The sequence below is a fragment of the Pogoniulus pusillus genome, chromosome 10 (assembly GCF_015220805.1).
Source record: "Pogoniulus pusillus isolate bPogPus1 chromosome 10, bPogPus1.pri, whole genome shotgun sequence".
Lineage (NCBI taxonomy): Eukaryota > Metazoa > Chordata > Aves > Piciformes > Lybiidae > Pogoniulus > Pogoniulus pusillus.
This window is the reverse complement of record NC_087273.1, coordinates 5,288,030-5,312,376: the sequence shown is the minus strand read 5'-3', so window position 1 is coordinate 5,312,376 and position 24,347 is coordinate 5,288,030. Positions and strand designations below refer to the sequence as shown.

The following is a 24,347-nucleotide window of genomic DNA, read 5'->3' as shown; positions in this document are numbered from 1 at the left end:
ATTCCTCCAATAGCTCTTCAAGTTAAAGGCTCTGGCACCATGGGCAGCAGCTGACCTACAGCCAGCAGGAGAGCTGCAGCCCTGGCAAACAGCACCTGCTGGCAACCACTCTGACAATGATGGTGTGTTAGAGACCTGCTGTGCTGAGCAGCCTCTGGACACTAGGATTTGCTCTTCCAGTCCCACAGAGCACTGCAGCCACGCTTGCCATGCTCAGCATTTTCAAATGCATCCCTTACTAAAGCATTTAACCCAAGCAGAGCTTCCAGGCACATTTACCTTCTTCTTCAGATCATCTTTTCTGTATCCCAAGAGCTCGAGGTATTTAACACGTGAATCTTCTTCAAAGTTCACCTTCAAAAAGACACAAGTTAAGACACACTGCAAGTGGCAACCCTTCATTTTCTCCCTCACTGCCACAAATGACCGCTGAGAGCTGGGGACTGAGTGTAATAAGGGCCTGAAAAGGTCTGCAGTGAGTCGGGCACCTGCACAGGCAGGCAGGGCATCACTCTGAGGATTGCAGGTGAACTGTCTGCTTATCTGCTCCACTTGGACTCCTCAGAGTGCTTGGAGTGAGCAGTGAAAGGTGTACCTGGAGCTATCCTGAAGCTTCATCCCTTCTCACCAGCTCCCTCTACAAAGACATACTGATGGAGGGTGTCAAAACCCACAAAATGCCTGCCCCAAGCCTTGGCCTCTGCCATGATTTCTCGTGAACCCCACAAAGACCCCACTCTCTGAGGACCCTCCTTTTTCTGGTGAGTCACCTCCAAAGACAGGGCTCATGGGCACAGTCCCACCTTCGGTTCCCAGCACCTCTTCTGCTAAAGCACCATCATGGGCAGAAGGATCCATTTCTGCCCTGGCTTTCCAAGTGAGTGGGAAGCTCCCAAGCTGCTCTTACCTTTAAGAAGGCCCACACGTTCTTCTCAAAGTCAGTCTGGGCCATATCAACCTTCTGCTGGCAGTAGCTGACAAAGCCTTCAGACTGCACAGCCTCCTGCAGCTGGTTTGAGCGGGCCAGGAACTCCTTCTCTGTGACCACCTGGCTCACGTAGACATGGTGGCACTGCTGCTGCTGCTCCAGGCCTGGCTGCTGCTGAGCCTTGGGGTTCTCGAATGTGACCAGCTTGCCTCCAAACTGGGATCAAGGCAGATGTGAAGCACAGGTGTGACTGGAGTGTGTGAGACAGTGCAAATCAACCAGCCGCGGGTGAGCCTCGCCAAGTGCTGCCGCACTGACTCCTGCTGCCTTGCTCAGAGCTCAGCCCAGCGCTGCCCACAACAGCTTCCAACTGCACTCCAGGCTCCGCCGCCTGCCCGCCTCGGTCCCTCTCCCGGCACCTCTGCCTCCTGCCCGCCTCGGTCCCTCTCCCGGCGCCTCTGCCACCTGCCCGTCTCGGTCCCTCTCCCGGCGCCTCTGCCACCTGCCCGCCTCGGTCCCTCTCCCGGCGCCTCTGCCACCTGCCCACCTCGGTCCCTCTCCCGGCGCCTCTGCCACCTGCCCGCCTCGGTCCCTCTCCCGGCACCTCTGCCTCCTGCCCGCCTCGGTCCCTCTCCCGGCGCCTCTGCCACCTGCCCGTCTCGGTCCCTCTCCCGGCGCCTCTGCCACCTGCCCGCCTCGGTCCCTCTCCCGGCGCCTCTGCCACCTGCCCACCTCGGTCCCTCTCCCGGCGCCTCTGCCACCTGCCCGCCTCGGTCCCTCTCCCGGCACCTCTGCCTCCTGCCCGGCTCAGTCCCTCTCCCGGTGCCTCTGCCTCCTGCCCGCCTCGGTCCCCCTCCCGGCACCTCTGCCTCCTGCCCGCCTCGGTCCCCCTCCCGGCACCTCTGCCTCCTGCCCGCCTCGATCCCTCTCCCGGCACCTCTGCCTCCTGCCCGGCTCAGTCCCTCTCCCGGCACCTCTGCCTCCTGCCCGCCTCGGTCCCCCTCCCGGCACCTCTGCCTCCTGCCCGGCTCAGTCCCTCTCCCGGCACCTCTGCCTCCTGCCCGGCTCAGTCCCTCTCCCGGCACCTCTGCCACCTGCCCGCCTTGGTTCCTCTCCCGGCACCTCTGCCACCTGCCCGCCTTGGTTCCTCTCCCGGCACCTCTGCCTCCTGCCCGCCTCGGTCCCTCTCCCGGCACCTCTGCCTCCTGCCCGCCTCAGTCCCTCTACCGGTGCCTCTGCCACCTGCCCGCCTCAGTCCCTCTACCGGTGCCTCTGCCACCTGCCCGCCTCGGTCCCTCTCCCGGTGCCTCTGCCTCCTGCCCGGCTCAGTGCTTCTCAGTGTCTATTTGTATACTCCAAAGCCAAGAGCGCTCCGATAAAAGCAAAGCCCTAACCCCTAACGAGAGAAGCAGGTGGGTGTGGGCAACACAACCCCTCCTCCTCCTCTCTTTTTCCCAAGCAGTTTCGTCGACTCCTTTGCTGCCCTGCAGTGCACAAGTGCCCAGGCTGGAAGCTGCTGCAAGGATGGCAAGCAGGAGTGTTCTCCTCAAGTGGAGCATAACGTCAACCTCCCTCCTTCCTGCAGTGTTTTGCAGGTGTCACCCCCATCTCCCTCCCTGCCTGCCCAATCATGCCCAGCCTTGTCTGCTGCTTACCGAGAAGGATGCTCCCACCGGGCGCCGGATCCACTTGGGTGGCTTCTTGAGGGGCAGGACAACACTCTGGGGGGCAGCCTGCTGGGGAAGCTGCAGGGGTGGCAGGGGCTGGCCCGTACCAAAGGGATCAAGGTTTCCAAAAGATGATGAAAGCTTCAGTATCAAAAGAGGAAAAAAGCAAAGATGTCATATCTCCAAGAAATGAAACCACTTGTTCCCCAGAGCTCAGTGCTGGGGACAGTTCTCCTGAGTATCTTTATCAGTGATGGGGACAAAGGCACCGAGGGCACCCTCAGCAAGTTTGCAGATGACACTAACATGGGTGGCAGTGTTGATCTGCTAGAGGGTAGGAAGGCCCTGCAGAAGGACCTGGCCAGGGTGGATGGATGGGCCAAAGCCAATGGGATGAGGTTCAAGATGGCCAAGTGCTGGCTCCTGCACTTGAGTCACAAGAACCCCACATGAATAACCCAGGTTTAGGGCATGGTGGCTGGAAACTGCCCAGCAGAGAAAGACCTGAGGATGCTGGTTAACAGCTGGCTGAAGATGAGCCAGGGTGTGCCCAGGCCCTTCTTGGCCACCAGCACCCTGGACTGGATCAGTAATAGTGTGGCCTGCAGGACCAGGGAAGTGATCTTGCCCCTGGACTCAGTACTGGTGAGGCCACAGATTAATCACTGTGTTCAGTTTTGGGCTCCTCATTCCAAGAAAGACATTGAGGGGCTGGAGCAGGTCCAGAGAACCAGAGAGGAGCAACAAAGCTGGGGAAGGGTTGGGAGAACAGGACTGGTGAGGAACAGCTGAGGGAACTGGGGGTGTTTAGTATGGAGAAGAGGAGGCTGATGGCAGACCTCATTGTTCTCTCCAACTCCCCGAGAAGAGTCTGGTGGGTAGGACAAGAGGGAATGGCCTCAAGTCGCATCAAGGGATGTTTAGGTTGGATATTAGAAGAAGCTTCTTGACTAAAAAGGTTCTCAAAAGCTGGCACAGGTTGTCCAGGAATGTGGTTGAATGCCCATCCCTGGAGCTGTTTCCAAAAGGCAGAGCTGTGGCGCTGAGGGCCATGGCTTAGCCCCAGCCTTGGCAGAGTTAGAGACTGGTTGGAGTGGAGGATCTTAAAAGGGCTTTGCCAACCAAAGCCATTCCGTGGTTATTTGTACTCGACTGGCACCTCCACAAGCAGGGCTGCAGACAGCCGCTGAAGGATCTCCATGAGCCCATGTTTCTCCCCCCTCTTTCTCTCCATGCTCTTGAGCAATACCTGGTCAACTTGCTTCTGCCTCAGCCCATCCATGCTGCCTCCCATGATGGAGTAGACGCTGATCCGCCCATCGAATGACGCTGCCGACAGGACCGAGGGGTTCCTGGGACACCACTGGATATCAAAGCACCACTGTGTGCTTGTGGGCAACTCATACAGCACCTGGGCAGCAAAAACAAGCCCCACAGATCAGTCCCCCCTGCGACTGGGCTGCTCTTCTTGCTCCTCAGCAACCTCCACGTCACCACACACACCACGGCAGCTGCTAGCCAGGAGATTCACACACCACAGCTTAACTTCCTTCTCCTCCCAGCACATCTTCTGTGGAAGCCACACAAGGCAAATGGTGCAGGTGGGACCTGTCTGTGCTGTCCCACTTGAAGGCAGGAAACTTGATTCTGTGTTTCACACTGCAAGCTGTGAGCTGCTGCTGCTCTTCATGCTGGCTTACTCAGAGGTCATGTGAGTGTCTCTACACACCACATGGAACGCTCCAGGTTTAGGCAGCTGCAGCAGTAGTTCAGCCACAGCATCCACCAAAAGAGCAGGAAGCACATACTTAAGAGAGGAGCCATTCCCAATCCCTGTACTGAACAGAGACCTCGCTAAGGAGAGCAACAGTGAGTAGAAAGGAGCCCTGGAGCAGGCTGCCCAGAGAAGTAGTGGAGCCTCCTTCTCTGAAGACTTTCAAGACCCACCTGGATGCATTCCTGTGCAAACTACCCTGGGTGATCCTGCCTTGTGGGGTGTTGATGATCTCTGGGGGTCCCCTCCAACCTCTCAAGTGCTGTGATTCACTGATAGGTGTGGATTAGCAACACCAAGAAGGAATCCTTCAGCACCAGCACAACTGCTAAAGGCACGTGGACCAAACAGGGGTACACAGGACGGGGAAGAACATGCCAGAGAAACACCACTCCTAGGAAGGCAAGCACACCAACAGCTGCTCTGTGTGTGCCACCTCTGCAGGGAGAGGTTCTGGAGCAGAGGGGTGTGTGGCATACCTCTCCTGTGTTGGGGTTGGAGCAGAGGATCTTAGCATCCTTCCCACAGCTCAGCAGCAGCTCCGAATCTGCCATACTCCAAGCGATGGCCAAGATACCCCTGCGGGAAAAGTCACAGGCAGGAGGTTTGTGTCAGCACTAAATGGCAGTAAATAAAGCACAGTCATGGGCATTCCACCTCAAAGTGCCCTCCCCCACTGCTTCCTCTTGCAAGAGGACAAATTTCTCTTCTCTATTTAGTGAAAAAGATGCTTTCTGTTTTCTGCTTGAGGAGCTGCAAAGGTGCAGCAGGTACGCTGGAGAATCAAATGCAAGAGCCAGGTGGGAGAAGTTGGACACCAAGGTTACAAAGTGGTTTGCTTGCCTGCAGTATCATTAACTGCAGTGTGCAGACCTGGAGGTACAAGCAGCGACCAGGAGCTCTGCCAGCAGGAGATTCCAGGCAGTAGAACCACTGGCAGCAGCTGTGGTAGCAGTACCAACACAGAACAGCTGCTGCTCTCTCTCCCCTTGTACCAAGTGCTGGTTTGGGCAGTAGAGAGTCTCCCACTGACAACTGAGGAGAGGCAAGAATTCAAATCTTCTCCTGAACCCGAATTTAAGGCATTTAAAGAACTGAGGGGCAGAGACACTATGTCTGTCCACAGGTGAGGATGTGCCCAGGTGGTACCTTCAAGTCCCTTATTTGGGCAAAATCCTTTACTACTCTTTCCCACCTCAACTCCCTCTTCTTGAGAAACACAGCAACAAACTAACAACTTCAGCGTCTCAGCAGGACCGTGGAGGTTTTATTGTGAAGCCTGTTCCCTTCAAACCAGCAGGCCCTCAAAATTCAAGGCCCTCAGCATGCAGGGTGGCAAGTCAGCAAGCCAACGTGTCACACTGCCTGCTGCTGGAGTCACTGCCACCAACCAAGGCAGACCTCGGAGAGAACTGAGCAAGAAGAGAGATGTGGTGACCAGCAGTGCCCACACCAGGGAGTAACAGAAGGGGATGGACAGACTGGTACACAGCCACCAGCACTGCCCACACCAGGGAACAGCAGAAGGGGGATGGATAGACTGGTATACAGCCATCACCACTGCCCACACCAGGGAACAGCAGAAGGGGGATGGACAGACTGGTACACAGCCATCACCACTGCCCACACCAGGGAACAGCAGAAGGGGGATGGACAGACTGGTACACAGCCACCAGCAGTGCCCACACCAGGGAACAGCAGAAGGGTGATGGATAGACTGGTACACAGCCACCACCACTGCCCACACCAGGGAACAGCAGAAGGGGAATGGACAGACTGGTACACAGCCACCAGCAGTGCCCACACCAGGGGGCAGCAGAAGGGGGATGGACAGACTGGTACACAGCCATCACCACTGCCCACACCAGGGAACAGCAGAAGGGTGATGGATAGACTGGTACACAGCCACCACCACTGCCCACACCAGGGAACAGCAGAAGGGGAATGGACAGACTGGTACACAGCCACCAGCAGTGCCCACACCAGGGGGCAGCAGAAGGGGGATGGACAGACCTGTACACAGCCACCAGCAATGTCCACATCAGGGGGCAGCAGAAAGGGGATGGACAGACCTGTACACAGCCACCAGCAGTGCCCACACCAGGGGGCAGCAGGCTCTGTAAGATCCATACCTTGTATGGCTTTCCAGAACACGAAGAGGTGAGGAGGCAAACCTCAGGTCCCACATTTGGATCACTGGCAACCTGTCATCCTCTGAGGCCAAAACCATCTGGGTAGCCACATCAGGGTGCCACGCCAGGCCCGAGCAGTGCATCTGAAGGACAACATTGCACCACAGTGTAAGAACCAAGCAGCACTAAAAGGCAACAAAGAACTAGCTCAGATATGCCTACATGCACTGTGAACCCTGCTGGGAGGGAATCTACAGCTGGGCTTTGGGTACTGCTGCTGCCTGCACTCACTCTCCTCATTTCTGAGCAAGAAAAGTTGCAGTTAGTTTCCCTAGGTTCTTTCAAAGAGATGCAGCTGTGCTGTTGTGGTCACAGCCCTATGATTTAAAGCAAGGAAACCCTTTGGCCCTGCTCCTGGAGATGGCTGAAGACCTGCCTGTCCATGGGAAGTGGGGAAGGAATTCCTTCTTCAGCTTTGTTTGTGCACAGCTTTGGCTTTCCCTATGAAACTGTCTTGATCTCAGCCTGTGGGGTTTCTCACTTTGACTCTTCTGATTCTCTCTCCCATCCCACTGGGGAGGGAGTGGCTGGGGGGTGCTTGGATGGCAGCTGCAGTTAAAGCACAGCACAAGGTTCAGTCCTTATGCTCATCCCACCTGCCACGCTGAGGAAGCTCTCTCTGCCCAAGAACTAAGTCAGAACTAAACGTGTTCACCCAGAGCACACCAAGTGCATCCTCATCTCCCCCAGCAGAAAGAGCAGCTCCTTTCTGACTAGATGAATACCTGCTGCATGAGGGGCAATGGCTTGGAGCTGGAAGAGGGGAGATTGAGAGTGGAAATGAACAAGTCTTGGCAATGAGGGTGGGGAGACACTGGCACAGGTTGCCCAGGGAGGCTGTGGCTGTCCCCTGCCTGGAGGTGTTCAAGGCCAGGCTGGATGAGGCCTTGAGCAAGCTGTGCTGGTGGGAGATGTCCCTGCCCATGGCAGAGGCTTGGACCTGGATGACCTTGAAGGCCATGATTTACCATGCCATTCAAACCAGCCAGGCACTGCTATCTTCACATCATGTGAGAAGCTCTGTGGTGTCCCCACACAGCAAGAGGCAGCCACCCTCTCCAGGAGCAGCTGCTCAGCCTGAGCTGAGCTGACTCACCCTGTTGTTGTGGTCACTGACTTTGATGATGGGTTCATTCTTCCTGAGATCCCACACAGTAGCTCGGCCACTGGGGCTGGCAGATGCCAGGATGTGCTGCACTTGCCTGTTCCACGCGATGCAGCTGATGTCCTCCAGAGGCTGTGGCACAGACAGACAACCTGGCACAACCTTTCCAAACCAAAGGCTCAAAACCCCAGAACCAATCTGCAGGCAGGCTCACCCCAGGTCTCTAAGTACACACACAGTGAGGTATGATGCCTGCAAACCTCAGTTCACTGGGGTATGATTTTGGGGAGCATCCCAATTCAGCTGCCTCTGCAGGGTCAGGTGTGCTAGGCCATCTCAGTAAAAGTCTCCTCTTACCCTGCAAGGTTGGACTAGATGATCTCTGAGATCATTTCCAACCTGTTATTCTTCACCTATGAATCAGCATTCTCTACTTCACACCAGGACACATCAGTCACTTCCAGAAGACCAAAACAACTATCTTTAAGAACAGAAAACTACCCCAATCCCCCCCTCCATTTTCACACAGCTTTGAAACTGCAGCTTTCAGTATACTCTCAACTTCAGTGCCATCCACACTGCCCAAAAGTCTGCTCTGCAGAGTGTAACAAGGACAAATCTGGTACCTGAGTCTTCACTCCTGGTGTCATTGGTGTGGCAAAATTGTTCAAGTCCCAGATATAGATTTCAGACTCATTAGCACCAGAGGCCACCAGATTCGTCTGTAAGACACAAGAACAGGCATTAAGGGTACTGCCAGGACCCAAAGAAGGCTGCAAGAGAGCTGGGGAGGAACTCTTGTCAAGGGCTTGTATGGCTAGGATGAGAGGCAATGGCTTCGAGCTGGAAGAGGGGAAATTGAGAATGGAGATAAGGAAGAAATTATTGGCAGTGAGGGTGGGAAGGCACTGGCACAGGTTGCCCAGGGAAGCCATGGATGCTTCCTGCCTTGAGGTGTTCAAGGCAAGGTTGAATGAGGCCTTGAGCAAGCTGGGCTGGTGGAAGATATCCCTACCCATGGCAGGGTGTTGGAACTGGCTGATCTATAGGTCCATCCTAGCCCAAACCATCCTGTGATTCTATGGTTTTCAGCATGAGCATCCACAGTGCTGGGATGCATCAGAGCCACATGACTGTGCCAGTTTCTTCTACCAGCTCAGGATACAGCCTTTGGCTGGCACAGAGGGGTTTGAGAGGACAGGTAAGGCTGAGCCAATCACAAATTCTTCCCCTGCACCAGACTGGCATGCCAAGCCCAGAATCCCCCTTCTGTGGGGTGCTCCTCCAGTGCACAGCAAACAGCTGTGGAGGAGCTGCAGCCACCAGAAAGTGAGCAGAGAGAGCAGGGACACTGCTGGGAGGGGGCAGATGAGGAGGAGTCAGGGTGAGGGTGCCACAGAGCTTTCATCTGGCAATCACCCAGGGCAGTCCTCTCTCTGGGATGCAAGAGTCCAGGCAGGGCAACACGAGTTGAGGGCAGGCAGTGCCCTTTGATCACATCCTGTGGCTGGTGACAAGCAAGTCTGGACTTCATCACGGGCAGAAAGCGAGAGGCAGCGCTTCAGAGGACAACGAACACAGGGTGGCCTTGCTGGAAGCAAGTGTTCAGGGACAGAAGGGCTATTCAGGAGACAAACCCAAGTGAATTCTGGCACAGCTGCTGGGGACAAGGCAAACACAACCCACTGTATCTAGAAGGAAGTAAACACTTGCAGAGCGAGCAGGGAAAGCTGGTTGGTTTTGAGAGCTCTTCTGCCAGAGGCCACATCACTGTGCTTCCTGCTCTGCCTCCTCTGTCCAAGCAACAGTACTGAGAGGTCTTGAAAGCCAGCACCCAAGGGGATACCAAGTACCTGATGTCACCACAAAGACGAGTGAGAGCAGGAAAATACTCCCTGTGTGGTGAGAACATCAGCACAGAATGCCAGGGCTAGCAAAGGAGACTTGCTGAGAACACCAGAGGACCTCCTCTGCTTTCCAGGTAAGGGAACTAGAAGGACCCACTGAAGTGACATCATCAACTGCTGAAGGAATGAACCTGAACCAGACACTTTAAACTTACATTCCCCATCCTGAAATGCAAGTAATAAGGCAAGTTTTTCCTACTGCACACAGGCATTCAAGCATCAAACTTAGTTCATGGCTTTTAGGGGATGAGGAAAGGAGAGAAGAATGCAAAGTTAGAAGACAGGCCACTAATCTGTGCCAGTGTGTGATGAAGAGGAGCAGGAAACCCACCTGGAACATGTTGACATCAAGGGCTCTCACAGGTCCTGTGTGCTTGTCCTTTTGAGCTATGATGACTTCCTTGTCTCCAGCGATGATTTTGGCTGGGTCATACAGAATGACATTTCCGTTTTCCCCCCCAGCAATCAGGACTCCAGAGACTCTCTCATCCGAGGTCATGCTGTGTGGCCCCCAGATCAGCTTGTGGTACCTGTCAGGCACAGAGGTCCCCACAGTCTGAAGCCATCCACCACCAGCTCCATGCACGCTGATGTGCCCTGCTCTGCTGCTATCACAGCAGAGGCACCAAGGCGCTGCCTGCACTGCCCCTTAAGGAGAAGTCTTGACACTCACAAGCTCTTGTCAGAAAGAGGTGTCCCAGTTCTGCTTGTTCTCAAGGCACAGAATGGCTACACATACAACTGATAACCTGCTAAGATCTCTGCCTGCAAACCCAGCTAAGTGCTCCCAACATCAGGGCACTCTGAGCTCACCACTGCTAAGCAAAGGGAGTAACCAAAGAAAGGACTGGGCCCAGTCACTGCAGGACTGGAGGGAAACCTCTTCTCTGGGTGCAAGTCTTCAGACAAGAGGGGAAAAATAAAAGATGGAACAAGAACAATTTGATTCTCTTCTCTGCATCTCTGCTTCTGGATGTACAACACCCATCTGCTGCACTGCAGGCTCAGCAAGTGCTTTATGCCCAGCACAGACACCTCCTGGGCCACAATCTATTTTCCACAGAATCCTGCAACACTCTGAGTTGTAATGGACCCCCAGAGATCACCCAGTCCAGCCCCCCCTGCAGTCAGCAGGAACATCCTCCACTAGATGAGGTTGCTCAGAGCCCTGTCCAACCTTCAGTGTCTTGAAGGATGGAGTCTCAGCTACCTCTCTGGGCAAACTGTTCCAGTGTTTCACCACCCTCATGTAAAAGAACTTGTTCCTAACATCCAATCTAAACCTGCTCTTCTCTAGTTTGAAGCCACTGTCCCTCGTCCTGTCCCTGCAGGCCTTTGGGAACAGCCTCTCTCCATCCTTCTTCTAGCTCCCTTCAGGTACTGGAAGGTGTTCTAAGGTCTGCCCAGAGCCTTCTTTTCTCCAGGCTGAACAGTCTCAGCTCCCTTTGCCTGTCCTCACAGGAGAGGTGCTCCAGCCCTCTGATCATTCTCATGGCCTCCTCTGGACCCTCTCCATCAGGTCCATGTCCTTCCTGTGTTGAGGGCCCCACAGCTGCACACAGCACTGCAGGTGAGGTCTCCCCAGAGCAGAGGGGCAGGATCCCCTCTCCCCACCTCTGGCCATGCTGCTTTTGATCCAGTCCAGGCTGCCATTAGCCTTTTGTGCTGCCAGTGCCCCTTGCTGGCTCCTGTTCATTTTGCAGGCTGAATCGAGAGGAATTAACTATCCTTGCAGAAAGGAAATGTTTCCACACCCAAAACAAACACATCTCCTTCACCTCAAAGAAGCTGTTACACAAGCAAAGCACCACTCCTGTGTCAGCCACGCAAAGAAGGACCTACACAAGATGACAGCTGTCACAGACCAGCTCCCAGGCAAGCAGAAAGCTAACCCAGGCAAGGAGTCACTCCAGCAGTCATTGCATTGTTAGGACTCTCTTTATCTCTGAACAGCCTGCAAGTAACTCCTTTATGTCACAGCAATTTCAGCATGATTAAATACACACTGCAGAAAGCCAGAGCATAAGCTGGGTGAAAAACACTCTAACAGCCAAGTCCTTGCTCTTCTAGGGCAGTGTTCAATGGGGGTTCACCAAAGAACTGAAGAAACTGGTCTGGGACACCAGGCAGACCCCTTCCATAGGTAGGATTTTCATACCTCTGCATCTCATCATGCAAGGCTATGAGAAATGGAGGGCCTAAGGTTGCACAGGCATTACTGTTACACCACCAGAGTGCTGTGTCCAGCGCCGGTGCCTTCCACACAGGAAGGATATGGAGAGGATCCAGGAGGCTACAGAAATAACCAAGAGGCTGGAGTACCTCTCCTGTGGGGACAGGCTGAGGGGGCTGGGGGTGTTCAGCCTGGAGAAGAGAAGGTTCCAAGGAGAGCAAATAGCAACCTTCCAGTACCTGAAGTGGGCTACAAGAAGGCTGCAGAGGGACTGTTCCCAAAGGCCTGTAGTGGTAGCCTGAGGGCAGTGGTTTGAAATGAGGAAGAGGAGATTCAGACTGGATGTTAGGAACAAGTTCTTTTGCACGAGGGTGGTGCAACACTGGAACAGGTTGCCCAGGGAGGTAGTCGAGGCCTCATCCCTGGAGATACTGAAGGTGAGGGTGGACAGGGCTCTAAGCAACCTGATCTAGTGGAGGATGTCCCTGCTCATTGCAGGGTGCCTGGGCTGAATGACCCTTGGTGGTCCCTTCCCACCCAAACCATTCTACGACCTAATCCAAAGTGAAGTTAGAAAAGAGTGAGGAACAGCAACCAGAGTTAAGTGAGCAATCACCTTCCTCTTGCCCTTTGCTCTTTCCAAGATAAAGCATGGCTCTATAAAACCAGGGCAAAACTTTCCCTGAGGGAGAACTAACAAAGCTTGCTGCAGGCTTTATCTGTTGTGGGGTTTAATCACCTGGCCATTCTCATGTGCTGCAAATCAAAACAGAGCCTGATTTACTGCCAGTTGGGGCACTTCTTATCTTTAACTAAAAGTAAATTAATAAAATGAAATCGACCTCCTTTGCAATGCATTTTTCTGGGGCGAAGTCAACTTCTTGTGTTGCTCACCAAGGGAAATGCTTCCAAGGGAGAACTTCATTCTGGCCTATAAGAAGTGCTTCGTGCAATTCAGTAAGCAAATGCCACTTCAGTCCCAGGTCAAACAAAACAGAGCAAGTGAAATGTGAGAGATCAAGCACCTGGTCCTGCTTTCAGCAGGTCAAGAGATGTGTTAACATCAGCTCTGCCCACCTTGCAGGGCACTTGTGTTTCTCACACCACAAACAGCTGCAGGCTGTGAGCTGCCTGCCAGCATCACTGCTCTGCCAGACCCAGGAACGGCTGCCACAGAAGTGATACGGCACAAAGCCAGCACCTTACACCTTGTGCTTCCTCCTGCAGAAGCTGCCACAGCCATTGATCATCCAAAACAGGCCACAACCTTCCTGCCTTCCACAGCACACAATCTCAACTCCTCTCAAGTTGTTTATAGGCAACACGACCTCTAGGAGCCCAAAGTGCAAATGAGCAAGAACTTGAGGGAAGAGTTGTAGGTCCCCAGGTCTTGAAGGTACAGCTGTAGAACAGGTAATGAAGACTCAAATCTGTGCCAGATGTAAAAGACACAGTAGGTGGCCCACTAAAAGGGTCAAATTCTCTCTTGAACATACTGATAAAATAATTCCCTGCACTTTGTCATATCATTGTGGGCCACTGAGAGAAAGAGTGGTCACATTTTGACTGTGGCTGGTACAGAGAAATCACAGATCCAGTCCAATAGCAACAAACATTTCTACCTCCTCTACCCACAGCAACACACTATGCTTCCAGCTACATTCTTCCAGCTCACTGACAACAAGGAGCAGTACTGGACCAGCCACCAGAGAATACCTACAAGACACTGCTGGGATGGAAACAGGATGTTCTGGTGTGAACAGTATTCCTCTGGACAAGCACACAATAAGAACCTAAAAGTTGCAGAGTCAAGAATGTGGCTTTGCAGCTGCAGGGTGAGGTATGGGACAGAACACAGTCCAGTGGAGTTCTGCTGCAGGAGTCTCCCTGAAAACACCTCGGTGCAAATAGGATGGGGCAGTAGGAAAAGCTGTAACTGCACTTTCATAGCTTGACATTTGGTTCTCCTCCCTGGAGAGCCCCAGAGGCTCCTGAGATAACTATTCTGTACATACATTAAAGCATAACAGCCAATGTCAGAGCATGACCCACTTGCAACGCTTCAAGTCCAAGCTCAATGCCTTCACAATGTCGCCTCAGTGTCCCACAACACCAGTGACACTCACATACCCTCCTCCTCCTCCAGCATTGAACTTCTCTTCTCCTCAACCACTGTAGATAGACCTCATGAAGCAGTCTTTCCACACTCTGCCACGTGTAACAGCTCACCAGCCACTACTTCTCCCTTATAACCCCACTGCTTACCTGTGAGAAGATGAGAAAGTAGCACAGGACTTCATGTCCAGCGAAGGGTCTGCCAAGTCCAGCTCAAATATTTCCAGAGAAGCACTTGTACTGAAGGTTGCATCCAGCTGCTGAGCTGATGTACCTGTGCAGAAGTGTGCATGGCACTGAGAAAGTCATGATGCACAGAACAGCAGCTGCAGAAGCAGCACCAGGAGGGGCATAAAAACATCACCTCTGCAAAAATGACCCTGAGATAAGAGACAGGTTTCTGCTATTTCGATGTAGTTCTACATAACTCTCCTCCTGGTTCCTCTCCCTTTGGCAGTCTCTTAACCAGCACGAACTGGAGAAAGCCCTCTCTACCTGACATCACTCAGAAAAGGACTCAAGTGACAAATGAGCAGTAAGGGACAGTGAAGTAGCAGTTAGGCTTGCTGGCACTGTACCCTGGCAGAAAGCAGAGAATGCCTGCTGTCACCTGCAGAATGCAGGACACCATTCCATAGAATCATAGAATCAACCAGGTTGGAAGAGACCTCCAAGATCATCCAGTCCAACCTAGCACCCAGCCCTAACCAATCAACCAGACCATGGCACTAAGTGCCTCATCCAGTCTTTGCTTGAAGACCCCCAGGGACGGTGCCTCCACCACCTCCCTGGGCAGCCCATTCCAATGCCAATCACTCTCTCTGTGAAGAACTTCCTCCTAACATCCAGCCTATACCTACCCTGGCACAACTTGAGACTGTGTCCCCTACGTGTGCTATTCCATGCATAGCACAACTGGAGGGCTCCACTGAGAGCGCCACAGCATATACCCCGCTCCAGCCTTCAGGATCCAGAACACCTCCTGCACCTTGCAATCACAACCACTTCACAGCAGCCAGCACACACAACCCCAGCCCCATGCTCCCCAGAAACTCACCTGTGGCCAAGTAAATGGGGTGCTGCTGGGCAGGGCTCCATGCCTGCATGGCTGTTCGGTCAATCTCCTTCAGCTTCATCTCGCTAAGAAATAAAACCATGAGAGGGGCTGTTTAAAGGAAGCAGAGGGAGACCGCACTGCCAGGGGTTCGGCAGCTGTGCTGAGACGTGGCAGAAGCAGCCAGGGTGATCCCAAAGCCACTGCACAGCCAGCCAGGCTTTACCCTGAACAGCATACCCGGGGAAGGGGAGGAAGGATTCTCCCTCAGCAGAGTAACACCGACACGTAGAGGGGGGCGATGGTTGCTGAGGGGAGTCTAACGCGGGCAAAGCCTCAATTGCCCTCAAACCCCTCTTTGAGCGGCACCAGGGCACACATCAAGCAGACCACAGCAGCCTCCGGCTGCAACCTACGAAACCAACCCGCACTGCCCCACGCTTAACTCCCCTCAGCAGCCAGCCGGGTGGGATGACGGAAAAAAAACGGTTTAAAGCCCTCCACAGCCTCATTTTCGGGTCCTTTTTCCACGCCCCAGGGCTCCTCTCGCTTCGGACACACGGCGGGCGGCAGGCGGGCGGGGGCCGCCTCTCCACCGGCACCTGCGCCCCATTCCCAACAGAAACTGAAGGAGAAGAAGTGGGAGCGAAGGGGTTTCCGTCCTCACCTCCGCGTCCCCGCCGCTCACCCGTCCCCGGCCCGCTCCAACGTGGCAGCCGTGGCGCCGCCTCCCGCCCGCAGCGGCTTCCGGGCGCGCCCCGCGGCTTCCGGGCGGCCGGGAACGGGGCTCCGCCTGTGCCCCTTCGGAACGGCGTGGTGGGGGCTGGGGGGGCTGCCGCTCTTCCTCTGGGGGCTCTCCGGGTTGCTCGGGGCAGTGACGGTGGTCGGCCCTGGGGAAGAAGATGATAGGCATTAGGGGCTGCCCGCTGAGGCGTAGGGAAGCGGGGACAGGCGCCTGTAACTCGGGAGCGCCGGTGCCGCCTGTCCTCAGCTCAACAGCAGTAATCATGGCAGTGTCATGATGTGAACAGCAGTGAAGCTCATCATCGGAGCGGGACCACACACAGAAGCGAGGCTTCCTCCGCCTCTCGGCGCGGGGGAGAAGCACCAACAAGCCCGAACTAGAGACCCAGCCGCCGCACCCGGCGACTCGGTGCCTTTCAGAGGCCCGGCGGGGTGCGGGCGTGGCTAGGGGCGCCTCAGAACACGGCCCCTGACCCACCTCTCACGGCAGCCGGAACGCAGCCCCGCTGCTGCCTCCTGCCGCCGGGTTCCGCGGTCGCTCAACGGGCAGATACTGTGCCCAGGGCGGGCGCTGCCTCGGCTTCATGGCCCGGCTGCGGCTCCCCAGTGCACGCAGCCGACCGCCCGCGGCCAACGCAGGCACTGCCGAGCATCCCCCCCGAGCGGCGGCACCGGCGGGCGGCGCACAGGGAAGGGGAACCCGCGCTCCCGGCGGCCCTATATATGGGGACTGGAAACGCAGCTCCCATTGGCTGCGAGGATCGCTGCCTGCCATTGGCTGCTCCTCCTTCTCCTGCCGCCGCTGGTTGGCTGATTCCCGTCCGCTGCCGCTCCGCTCACGACAGCCCAGGCGGCAGCGCAGCCGTGCCCGCCGCGCCCAGTAGGGCAGCCGCTTCCACGGGAAGGCTCCGGGGCGGCGGCTGAGGAGCCAATAGGAAGAAGGAAGCTTGGGGTGCGGGCGGCGGCGGCGGTCAATAGGCGGGCGCGCCCGGGGGCCGGCCTGCCAGCTGGGCCGCAGCGGTGCTGCCGCCAGCCATGACGCGGAGCTGCTCGGCGCTGGGCTGCACTGCCCGGGACACCGGGCGCAGCCGGGAACGCGGCATCTCCTTCCACCAGTGAGTGCTGCGCCCGCGCTGCGGCACCCGGTGCGCCGGCACTCGTCCGGAGGGAGGGGATCGCCCCACACTCTTCCTTCTCCCCCTCACCTCCCTCTCGCGCAGGTTCCCCGTGGACGCCGCACAGCGCCGCGAGTGGATCCGTGCCGTGAACCGTATGGACCCGCGGAGCCGCCAGGCCTGGCGGCCTGGCCCAGGAGCCATCCTCTGCTCGAGGCATTTTACCAGTGAGGACTTCGAATGTTACGGCATGCGGCGGAAACTGCGGCGGGGGGCCGTGCCCTCCCGCTTCTTCCCCCTCCTGGTGCGTGTGGGTAACGGGGGCCCTGCCCTCGGCGAGCCCGCGTCACGGGGGGGTGACCTCCCCTCTGCCTTCCCCCTAGGAGCCGATGGGCATCGGCTGGTGGCACAAGCCCTCCACCCGAGCGCTGAAGCAGCCTGTGCCCAGCCCCGCCGCGGAGGTCGCGGCCGGCGACCACAACTACAGCCTGAAGGAGGAAGAGCAGGCAGGGGCCGCACCGCCGCAGCCCCAGCGGCCGCCGCAGCCTGCGGGCAGGAGCGACGTTCCCGCGCACCGGTCCAGAACGATGGGAGCCATCCTCCGGCAGCTGGCGGAGAAGCAGCACCTGCCGGAGGAAGTCATGAGCCTGCTGCAGGCCCAGTTCTCAGGTACTGCTGGGGGGCTGCTGCGGCCCCGTGTTGCAGCGGCTGCACCCTCACCCCGGCTGCGTGAGCTTGGTCCGTTTGCCAGGTTTGCAACCCCTGAGTGTTGGGCTCAGGGCCGTAGCACAGAAGCTTTGTGACATGTAGGTCAGGCCTGCAGCAGCCAGTGCTGCAAGGGCTTAAATCTGCCTGGAAGACACAGCTGTTGGAGGCTGGCTGCAGCGCTGACCAAGGCTGCCAGACCAGCCCGCTGAGCTCTGACCTTACGCCAGCCTGCAGGACCGTGTGGGCCAGTGGCCACCCTGCTCATAGAACGGCTGCAAGGAGCTTTAAAGACCACCCAATTCCAACCCGGCTTTCTAGAAAACTAGACCAGGTTGGGCAAGGCCTCGTTCAGCCTGGCCTTGATCACCTTTAGGGGGGGGCTTCCTCGGGCAACCTGTTCCAGTGTCTCCCCACTCTCACTCTCAAAACTCTTCCTCATCTGCAGTCTCAGTCTCCCCTCTCTCACACAGGGTCCCCTGCTGGCACTCGCATGCGGTCATTAGGCTGAGCGTGTGTGGTATTTGGCAGCCCCAAAGGGTTTCCAGATGCATTACAGTCTCCAGATGCTCTCCTACACCATTTGCATCTCGAAGCCCCATCCCAAGTGTGATTTTTTGGGTGTTCCCTGCCCCCCCCACAATTAAAAAAATCACCCAGACTAGACTCAGCTGATCTGGAAATGAAAGAATGAAGCTATATTTACAGCTTAGCATGATATACAAGCAGATAGTTACAGTATGTACAGCTACAGACAGAAATAGACAAATTAAAAAGGTGATACAGAAACACAACAGCCCTCTCAGAGAAATCAGAGTCCCCAGGAGGGGCTCCCAACCACCCTTCCACCTTCCTCCCACCCCTCTACCTTATCCTAGAGTTTGCCTTATGTTCAAGGTGAGTTTGGAGAGTAGGCTAGGGGGGTTAGGAAGCAGAAGGATTAGTCACACAGAGATGGCAGGCTAGAGAGAGAAGTGCAGCCCAAAGCCTGAGAACAAACTGTGTTATCTGTGTTTATGCTCTTGTTTTTATCCATCTCAGCAAGCCTATGAGTGAAGCAGACATCACCATTGTTGCCTTTTCACAGCCCAGCATCTAATTCCTCTCACTAAAATATGCCAGCTGGGCTCAAACTAGCATACTGAGGCTGCCAGGTGCAATTGGTGCCTCCAGATTCAGCAAAGATAGTGTTGTTGTTGGAAGACCAATATGTTCCATCCCAGAATGATTGCATCACCGTCACTGATACTGGAGCTCAGTCCTCCAGATGCATTCCTCTTTACAGCAGAGCCAAATGCAGTCACTTGTTCCCACAGAGATACTGTCAGCTTGGCTTCCATTTAGGCAGCACTCCCCTCTTCATCCACAGGTCACACCTTAACCCTTTCATACTTCAGTTGGGCATCTTCTCCTCTGGGGCAAAACTTCTTGAAGGAGTTCAGCCTAGAGAAGAGGAGGCCCAGTGGGACCTTGTTGTTGTCTAAAGCTAGCTGAAAGGAGGCTGTGGCCAGGTCGGGGTTGGCCTCTTCTCTCAGGCAACCAGTGACAGAACAAGGGGATGCAGCCTCAAGCTGTGCCAGGGCAGGTTTAGGCTGGATGTTAGGAAGAAGTTCTTCACAGATAGAGTTATGGGCATTGGAATGGGCTGGCTGGGGGGGTGGTGGAGTGGAAGTGTTTAAAAAGAGACTTGGGTGTGGCATTTGGTGCCATGGTTTAGTTGATTAGGTGGTGTTGGGTGATAGGTTGGATTTGATCTCGAAGGTGTTTTCTAGCCTGATTAATTCTGTGATTCAGTCTTTCTCATTCTGTGATTTATCAAGCCCCTTTTCTTCTTCAGGAGCACACATCTTAATTAGACAGTTCTGCAATTAGGTAGTTTGTACTCTGTGGCAGTATTTCTCATGGGGGGGGAGGTGTGTCACACCTTAGTACCCACTGTCTCCACCTCCAGGAGGTCCCTTACGGTGGTGTGTGAGCAGAGGGGCAGAATCCCCTCCCTGTGCTGCTGCTCTCCTTGCTCTGGAAGCAGCCAGCACACAGCTGCCTGCTAGGCTGCCAGCGACCACTGCTGGCTCCTGGGGAATTTGGCACCAACTGACACCCCCAAGGCCTCCTCTTGGCAAGGAGTGGCTCAAGCAGCCTGGCCTGGATTTCTTGCCACGTTTTGTAGCGTGTCTGTGTCCGCTGCTGACCTGACCTTTGTGACATTCTGAGGTGTTAGTTTGCTTCTCTGAAGCTGACCTGGTCTCTTTTATTCTGAGCAGATCTCCCTTGTGAGCGACACAGCTGGAGGAAGATGGCAGAATACTCCCTGGAGATGAGGCAGTTTGCTTGTACTCTTCAACTCTACCACAGAAAAGCCTATGATTGTCTACGGAAGATGTTTCCCCTTCCTCATCCTTACAGCTTGACAAAGCAAGTTTTTACTTGTTCTTTCATTCAGGAAGTATCTCCAGGTACCTCGGTGGAAAGAGTCTAACATCTGTCCTGAAAGCATCCAGCAGGAGCAGGTTTTTTCCCTGTTTAGGCTTAGTAACAGAGTAGGAAACCAACATCCAGAGCTATCAACAGCCCTCAGAGAGCTGAAACATTGCTCATGGTCACAGTGTGTGAGTTACCTGTTCCTCACAGCACCATTGTGAGAGCAAGTGTGGAGTGTGCCAGGTGTTCCCAGCTGTGTGAGGAAAGCTCCATATGAGGGCTGTTGGAGGGTTTGTGTGTGTGTCTGTTCCCCAGGGAGCAAAGAGCAGCACAAGCAGCAGAGGGTCTTGGTCACACTGGCACATGCTCCTGCTCTAAGATATCCAGTGTGGACTTGTAAGAGAGGAGGGATGAACCAGGTAGGGCTGGGTAGGAGGAGGGGCAAATACCAATCAGGTCATCTGAAAACATGGGAAGGATTGGAAGCCTTTTCTGGGGAAAGGAGAAGTCAAGAAGGGAACCTGAGAAAGTGAAGGACTTCATAAAGCAATGAGAGGACCTAAAAGAACTCTGGGAGGTTGGTGGATTGTGACAAGTGCCTGTCTGAAAGCCAGCATAGGGGAGATGTTTCTGTGTCCCATAGCTCAGCTGTATCACCCATTCCAGGTAGTGGTGTGAGCTCAGCATTTACTACCTCAGCTGCTGTGAGACCTGTTGAAGAGAAGTGAAGGTCTAACAGCACACCAGAAGAAGCTGCAAGAATTCTCCCCCCAAAGACTGAGGCTGGATGAGGCACTTAGTGCCATGGTTTAGTTAATTAGAAGGGTTAGGTGATAGGTTGGTCTAGAGCTAGAGGTCCCTTCTAACCTGTTTGATTCTGTGACTCCTGAGGTGCAGTTGGAGAATGCCCAACAGATACATGTTGTCCATGCCAGCTTGGCGGGGGGGAGGGAGGGGGTGTTTCACACAAAGTCACTCTGACAGCCTGCTTGGAAGGGGTGTCAGGAGCAGTCCTCGTGGTCTGCTGAGGCTTTCACCTCTTCCAAACTGGATTGCAGTGGGGAAGCACAGCAGCCTGGTGTTGCCAGTCAAGCCACGCAGGATGCCAGCACTGCTGCGTGTGGTTTATTTTCATCTCTCCCGATCTGTGCAATGCAGAGGCAGGAGGGTGCCTGGTTACTTCCACCCAGGGTCAGAACTTTTGCTTGTCTCCCCATGGTGAGGGTGTGGGAAAAGAAGCTTTGAGTATGTGTTGAGGAAGGCAGGGCTGCTTGCCCTGTGTGCCCTGCTCTGCAGCTCCGGGCATGGCTGCCCAAGGTGCTGGCTGTTGCTGCAGGTGTCTCAGAAGGCCATCTCCTAACTGTGTCCTCCCTCTTTCTGCAGGTGGCTGTCCACCAGTGAGGCTGCCGCAGGCTTCAGCAGCAGCATCTTTGCACGCCTGCAGGAGAAGGTGGAGAAAGGGGAGCTGGCCTACCGCTACTGTGCCCTGATGGTACAGGACGTGCCCCTGCAGAGGCAGCAGGAGTGGGACCTGCAGGGCCGGCACCGCGCAGGCTTCGTTGACTTGGGCACAGGTGTCCTAGATGCCGACGAGGCTCCGCTGGCCTCAGAGGCCATCATCCTGATGGCAGTGGGCATCTCCAGCCCATGGGCAGCCCCACTTGGCTACTTCTTGGTGAGCAGAGCCAGCGGGCCCTTGTTTGCCCAGCTGCTTCGTCACACCATCAGCAAGCTGAACAACATTGGTGTCACGGTGCTGGCCGTGACCTCAGGTGCCACCGCGCAGGGCGCTGCCACCGCCACAGCTCTGGGCATCAGGATAGAGCCAAAGAGGGTGCACTGCACCTTCCGGCACCCGCCTGGCTCTGCACACAGCATCACCTACCTGTACGACTTCTGCCACGCTCAGCAGCTGGTAAGCAATGCCCTGCAGAGCTTCCAGAAGGTAGAGTGGCTCAGTGACACTGTGCAGTGGCAGCACGTGGTGGAGCTGGCAGCTCTGCAGGAGCTGAGGGTACCAAAAGCAGGCAGGCCTAAGAGTAAGAGGTCTTCCTACCTTAAGGTCAACCTTGCCACCCTGGTGTTCAGTGAGAGTTCTGCCGACGCTCTGGAACACCTGCAGAAGCTAGGCCTGGCCTCCTTCCAAAACTGCAAGGGTACTGCCAAGTTTGTGCGCCTGATGAGCAGGCTGTGTGCCCTGTTTGATGGCAGAGGTGCCTACAGGAGGGAGCCACACGGGCCTGTGCTGACTGGAAACCACACCAAAATCAGCCACGTCTTCAAGGAGATCAGAAGCTGCTTTGGCACCCTCAGGGACTCCAGAGGGAGACTCCTTATCAAGGGCAAACACAGACTGGGCTTCCTGAGCTTCTTGCTCAACACCAAAAGCCTCAGCTGGCTTTACACCCACTACATGTGCTCAGAAGATGCTCCTTCCCAGTACCTCACCTCTGCCTTCAGCCTCGCCCTGCTGGAGCAGTTTGTCAGGACCCTGCTGGAGGCCTGTGGCAGCAGGAGCCCCACCTGCTCCGCCTTCCAGGCTGCCTACCACAAACTGCTGGGGGCCTGCAGCCTGGCCCCGGGCTCAGCACACAGCTGGGGCTTAGCCCACGGCATCTCCTTGGGCCTGTCCCCATCGGGTAGCAGGGAGCTGACCCTGGGCAGTGTTTGTGCTCAGTTCGCCCCAGCCGGCAGGAGGCTGCTGAGCACAGCGCAGTCCCTCCGCGCAGCCCCCACGCCCGGCTCTGCGCTGGGCGAGGCGCTGACGGAGCTGTCCTTGCACGCGTGGAGCGCCGTGGGCACCGCGGGCTGCGTGGCGGAGCAGCTGGCCGGGGAGCTGTGCTGCCAGGCCTGCCTGGCCTCCCTCTTCCGGCTGGACGAGAGCAGGCCAGGGGCAGGGGCAGTGCTCTACATCAGAAAGGCAGCCGGAGTGGCTCTGCCCTCGGCCAGCCTGTGCCACATCGCCTGCGTCTCGGAACGAGTCCTCAAGTGGCACAGCAAAGGCGCAGAGTGCAGCAAAGGCAGCAAGCTGTGGCGCTTGTCTCTAGAACACAAAGTCCTCCGGGAGCTTCTGGGAGGAAATGATCTCTTCCCCACGCTCACAAGCCACTTCCTCGGTGGAGAGCTGTGTGTTGACAACCACTACGCCACCTTAGTGAAGCAGATAACGCGGCGGTACTTGGACATCCGAACAGACCACACCAGGCACCTGAGCTTGAGCTACCAGCGGGGGCGGCCCGGGGGGAAGAGACTGAAGGGGACACACCCAGGTAACTGTCAGTCAAGCCAGATCCATGCCTGGTCCTGAGTGCTCACTGCTGCTCCCAGGGTGGCTGTCCCCTACTGAGGTATGCAGATGGACCCCTCTAGGCAGCACAGCGAGGGCACAAGGTGGTGTCCTACCACGGTTTTAGCTGGCAGCTGGTGGTGATGAGCAGTGACCTGCTGGTCCCCTGCAAACCATCTGAGTAAAGCAAACCCTGTGTTGATCTGGGATCCTGTAAAGCAGGCACAGACTTCGTGAGACTTGGGTGGCAGGTCAGGACGAGCTCAGAGTGCTCGGGGGAAAAGTGGTAAGGGACACCTGAAGGTATTGGGTGTTTTCAGGCTGGAAGTACTTTGGGCAGAGGAAAAAGGTTATACCTTCCCTGGTGGTTGTGGGGATCTTGTGTGCTGGTAATATGCACTTACCAAAGCAGACCTTCTTTGAGACAGCTGCAGGAAAGCAAGCTTGCAGAGCCTTGACTTGCAGAATAAAGCTATGAAATGAACATGGCACTCGAGTTGTCCACAACCTCTCACCTCCACTCCTACCTGTCTCACCAAGCAGCTCAAGAAGCTGTTGAGGAGGGGGTACAGCAGTAGCAAAGTGCAGGCCTCAAAGCCCCAAGGCTCACAAGTGAGGTGCTGGATGCCCAGCAGAGAGGCTGTTGTTCATGAAGCAGAGGCTGGTGCTGAGGCTGCTGGGTCTAGCAGCACTTGGGGCACTGACACCCTCCTCTTCAGGCAGGAGCCACCCGTGGGTGTGCTACAGCAGGGTGAGTGTTTCAGATCCTATCATGTGGCCCTATCATGTCACCCACTCAGTTGTGCCACATGGCCTCATCCTCCCAGAGCTGGCCTGCATCCTGCATCCCAGGGCATGAGGCAGGCTCCTGGTCTGATGTTTCCACTGATGAATTGTAGCTTCAGTGCCACCAACTAAGAGAGGCTTCCTCAATTAGCCCATTGCAGTGGTGAGGAAGCTGCTAGGGCATCGAGCTGAGCCTAAGGAGCTAAGCTTGGTAGAGCTGCTGCTCAGTGGTTCCCCTTGGCCATGCAGAACAGCAGCTGTACCACAGAGATGGAGGGCAGCTGCTGCCCACGACACTCTGGGCCCTGACAAACTGCTCTACCAGGGTAGGGCAGAGTGGGAGGAGAACCTCCCTTGACCCGCTGGTCACATTCT

At 55.7% G+C, this 24,347-nt stretch overlaps 2 protein-coding genes across 7 annotated transcripts in view; one reads left to right on the top strand and one right to left on the bottom strand.

Moving 5' to 3' along the window:
- The window catches only part of SEC31A (SEC31 homolog A, COPII coat complex component), a 46,916-nt gene extending 30,562 nt beyond the window's left edge, over positions 1-16,354 (bottom strand). For 4 of the 6 annotated variants that reach the window (XM_064149598.1, XM_064149599.1, XM_064149601.1 and 1 more), the window contains exons 1-13: positions 16,138-16,353; positions 15,583-15,805; positions 14,919-15,001; positions 14,012-14,135; positions 9,905-10,103; positions 8,293-8,388; positions 7,658-7,798; positions 6,502-6,644; positions 4,849-4,948; positions 3,845-4,006; positions 2,584-2,736; positions 908-1,144; positions 280-354 (exon numbers count right to left, since the gene is read on the bottom strand). In XM_064149598.1, coding sequence (XP_064005668.1) covers positions 280-354; positions 908-1,144; positions 2,584-2,736; positions 3,845-4,006; positions 4,849-4,948; positions 6,502-6,644; positions 7,658-7,798; positions 8,293-8,388; positions 9,905-10,103; positions 14,012-14,135; positions 14,919-14,997 — 1,509 coding nt within the window. In that variant the 5' untranslated portion in view covers positions 14,998-15,001; positions 15,583-15,805; positions 16,138-16,353. Of the gene's footprint in view, positions 1-279; positions 355-907; positions 1,145-2,583; positions 2,737-3,844; positions 4,007-4,848; positions 4,949-6,501; positions 6,645-7,657; positions 7,799-8,292; positions 8,389-9,904; positions 10,104-14,011; positions 14,136-14,918; positions 15,002-15,582; positions 15,806-16,137 lie in introns of all 6 variants that reach the window. The other 2 variants (XM_064149602.1, XM_064149600.1) reach the window with 2 other exon arrangements.
- Positions 16,355-16,390: 36 nt separating this feature from the next.
- Positions 16,391-23,670, top strand: THAP9 (THAP domain containing 9). Its single transcript, XM_064149604.1, has 5 exons — positions 16,391-16,774; positions 16,880-17,078; positions 17,158-17,443; positions 19,744-19,894; positions 21,284-23,670. Exons 1-5 carry the CDS (start codon positions 16,695-16,697, stop codon positions 23,205-23,207), a joined length of 2,640 nt encoding a protein of 879 aa, XP_064005674.1. The 5' UTR covers positions 16,391-16,694; the 3' UTR covers positions 23,208-23,670.
- The last annotated feature ends 677 nt before the right edge of the window (positions 23,671-24,347 follow it).

What these genes read in the sequence shown, in the direction of transcription:
- THAP9 (XM_064149604.1), top strand. Translation starts at nt 16,695, where the DNA reads ATGACGCGGAGCTGCTCGGCGCTGGGCTGCACTGCCCGGGACACCGGG. An exon ending in CGCGGCATCTCCTTCCACCA is followed by an intron (nt 16,775 to 16,879) that starts GTGAGTGCTGCG and finishes CCTCTCGCGCAG; the next exon opens with GTTCCCCGTGGACGCCGCAC. An exon ending in GCTGCAGGCCCAGTTCTCAG is followed by an intron (nt 17,444 to 19,743) that starts GTACTGCTGGGG and finishes TATTCTGAGCAG; the next exon opens with ATCTCCCTTGTGAGCGACAC.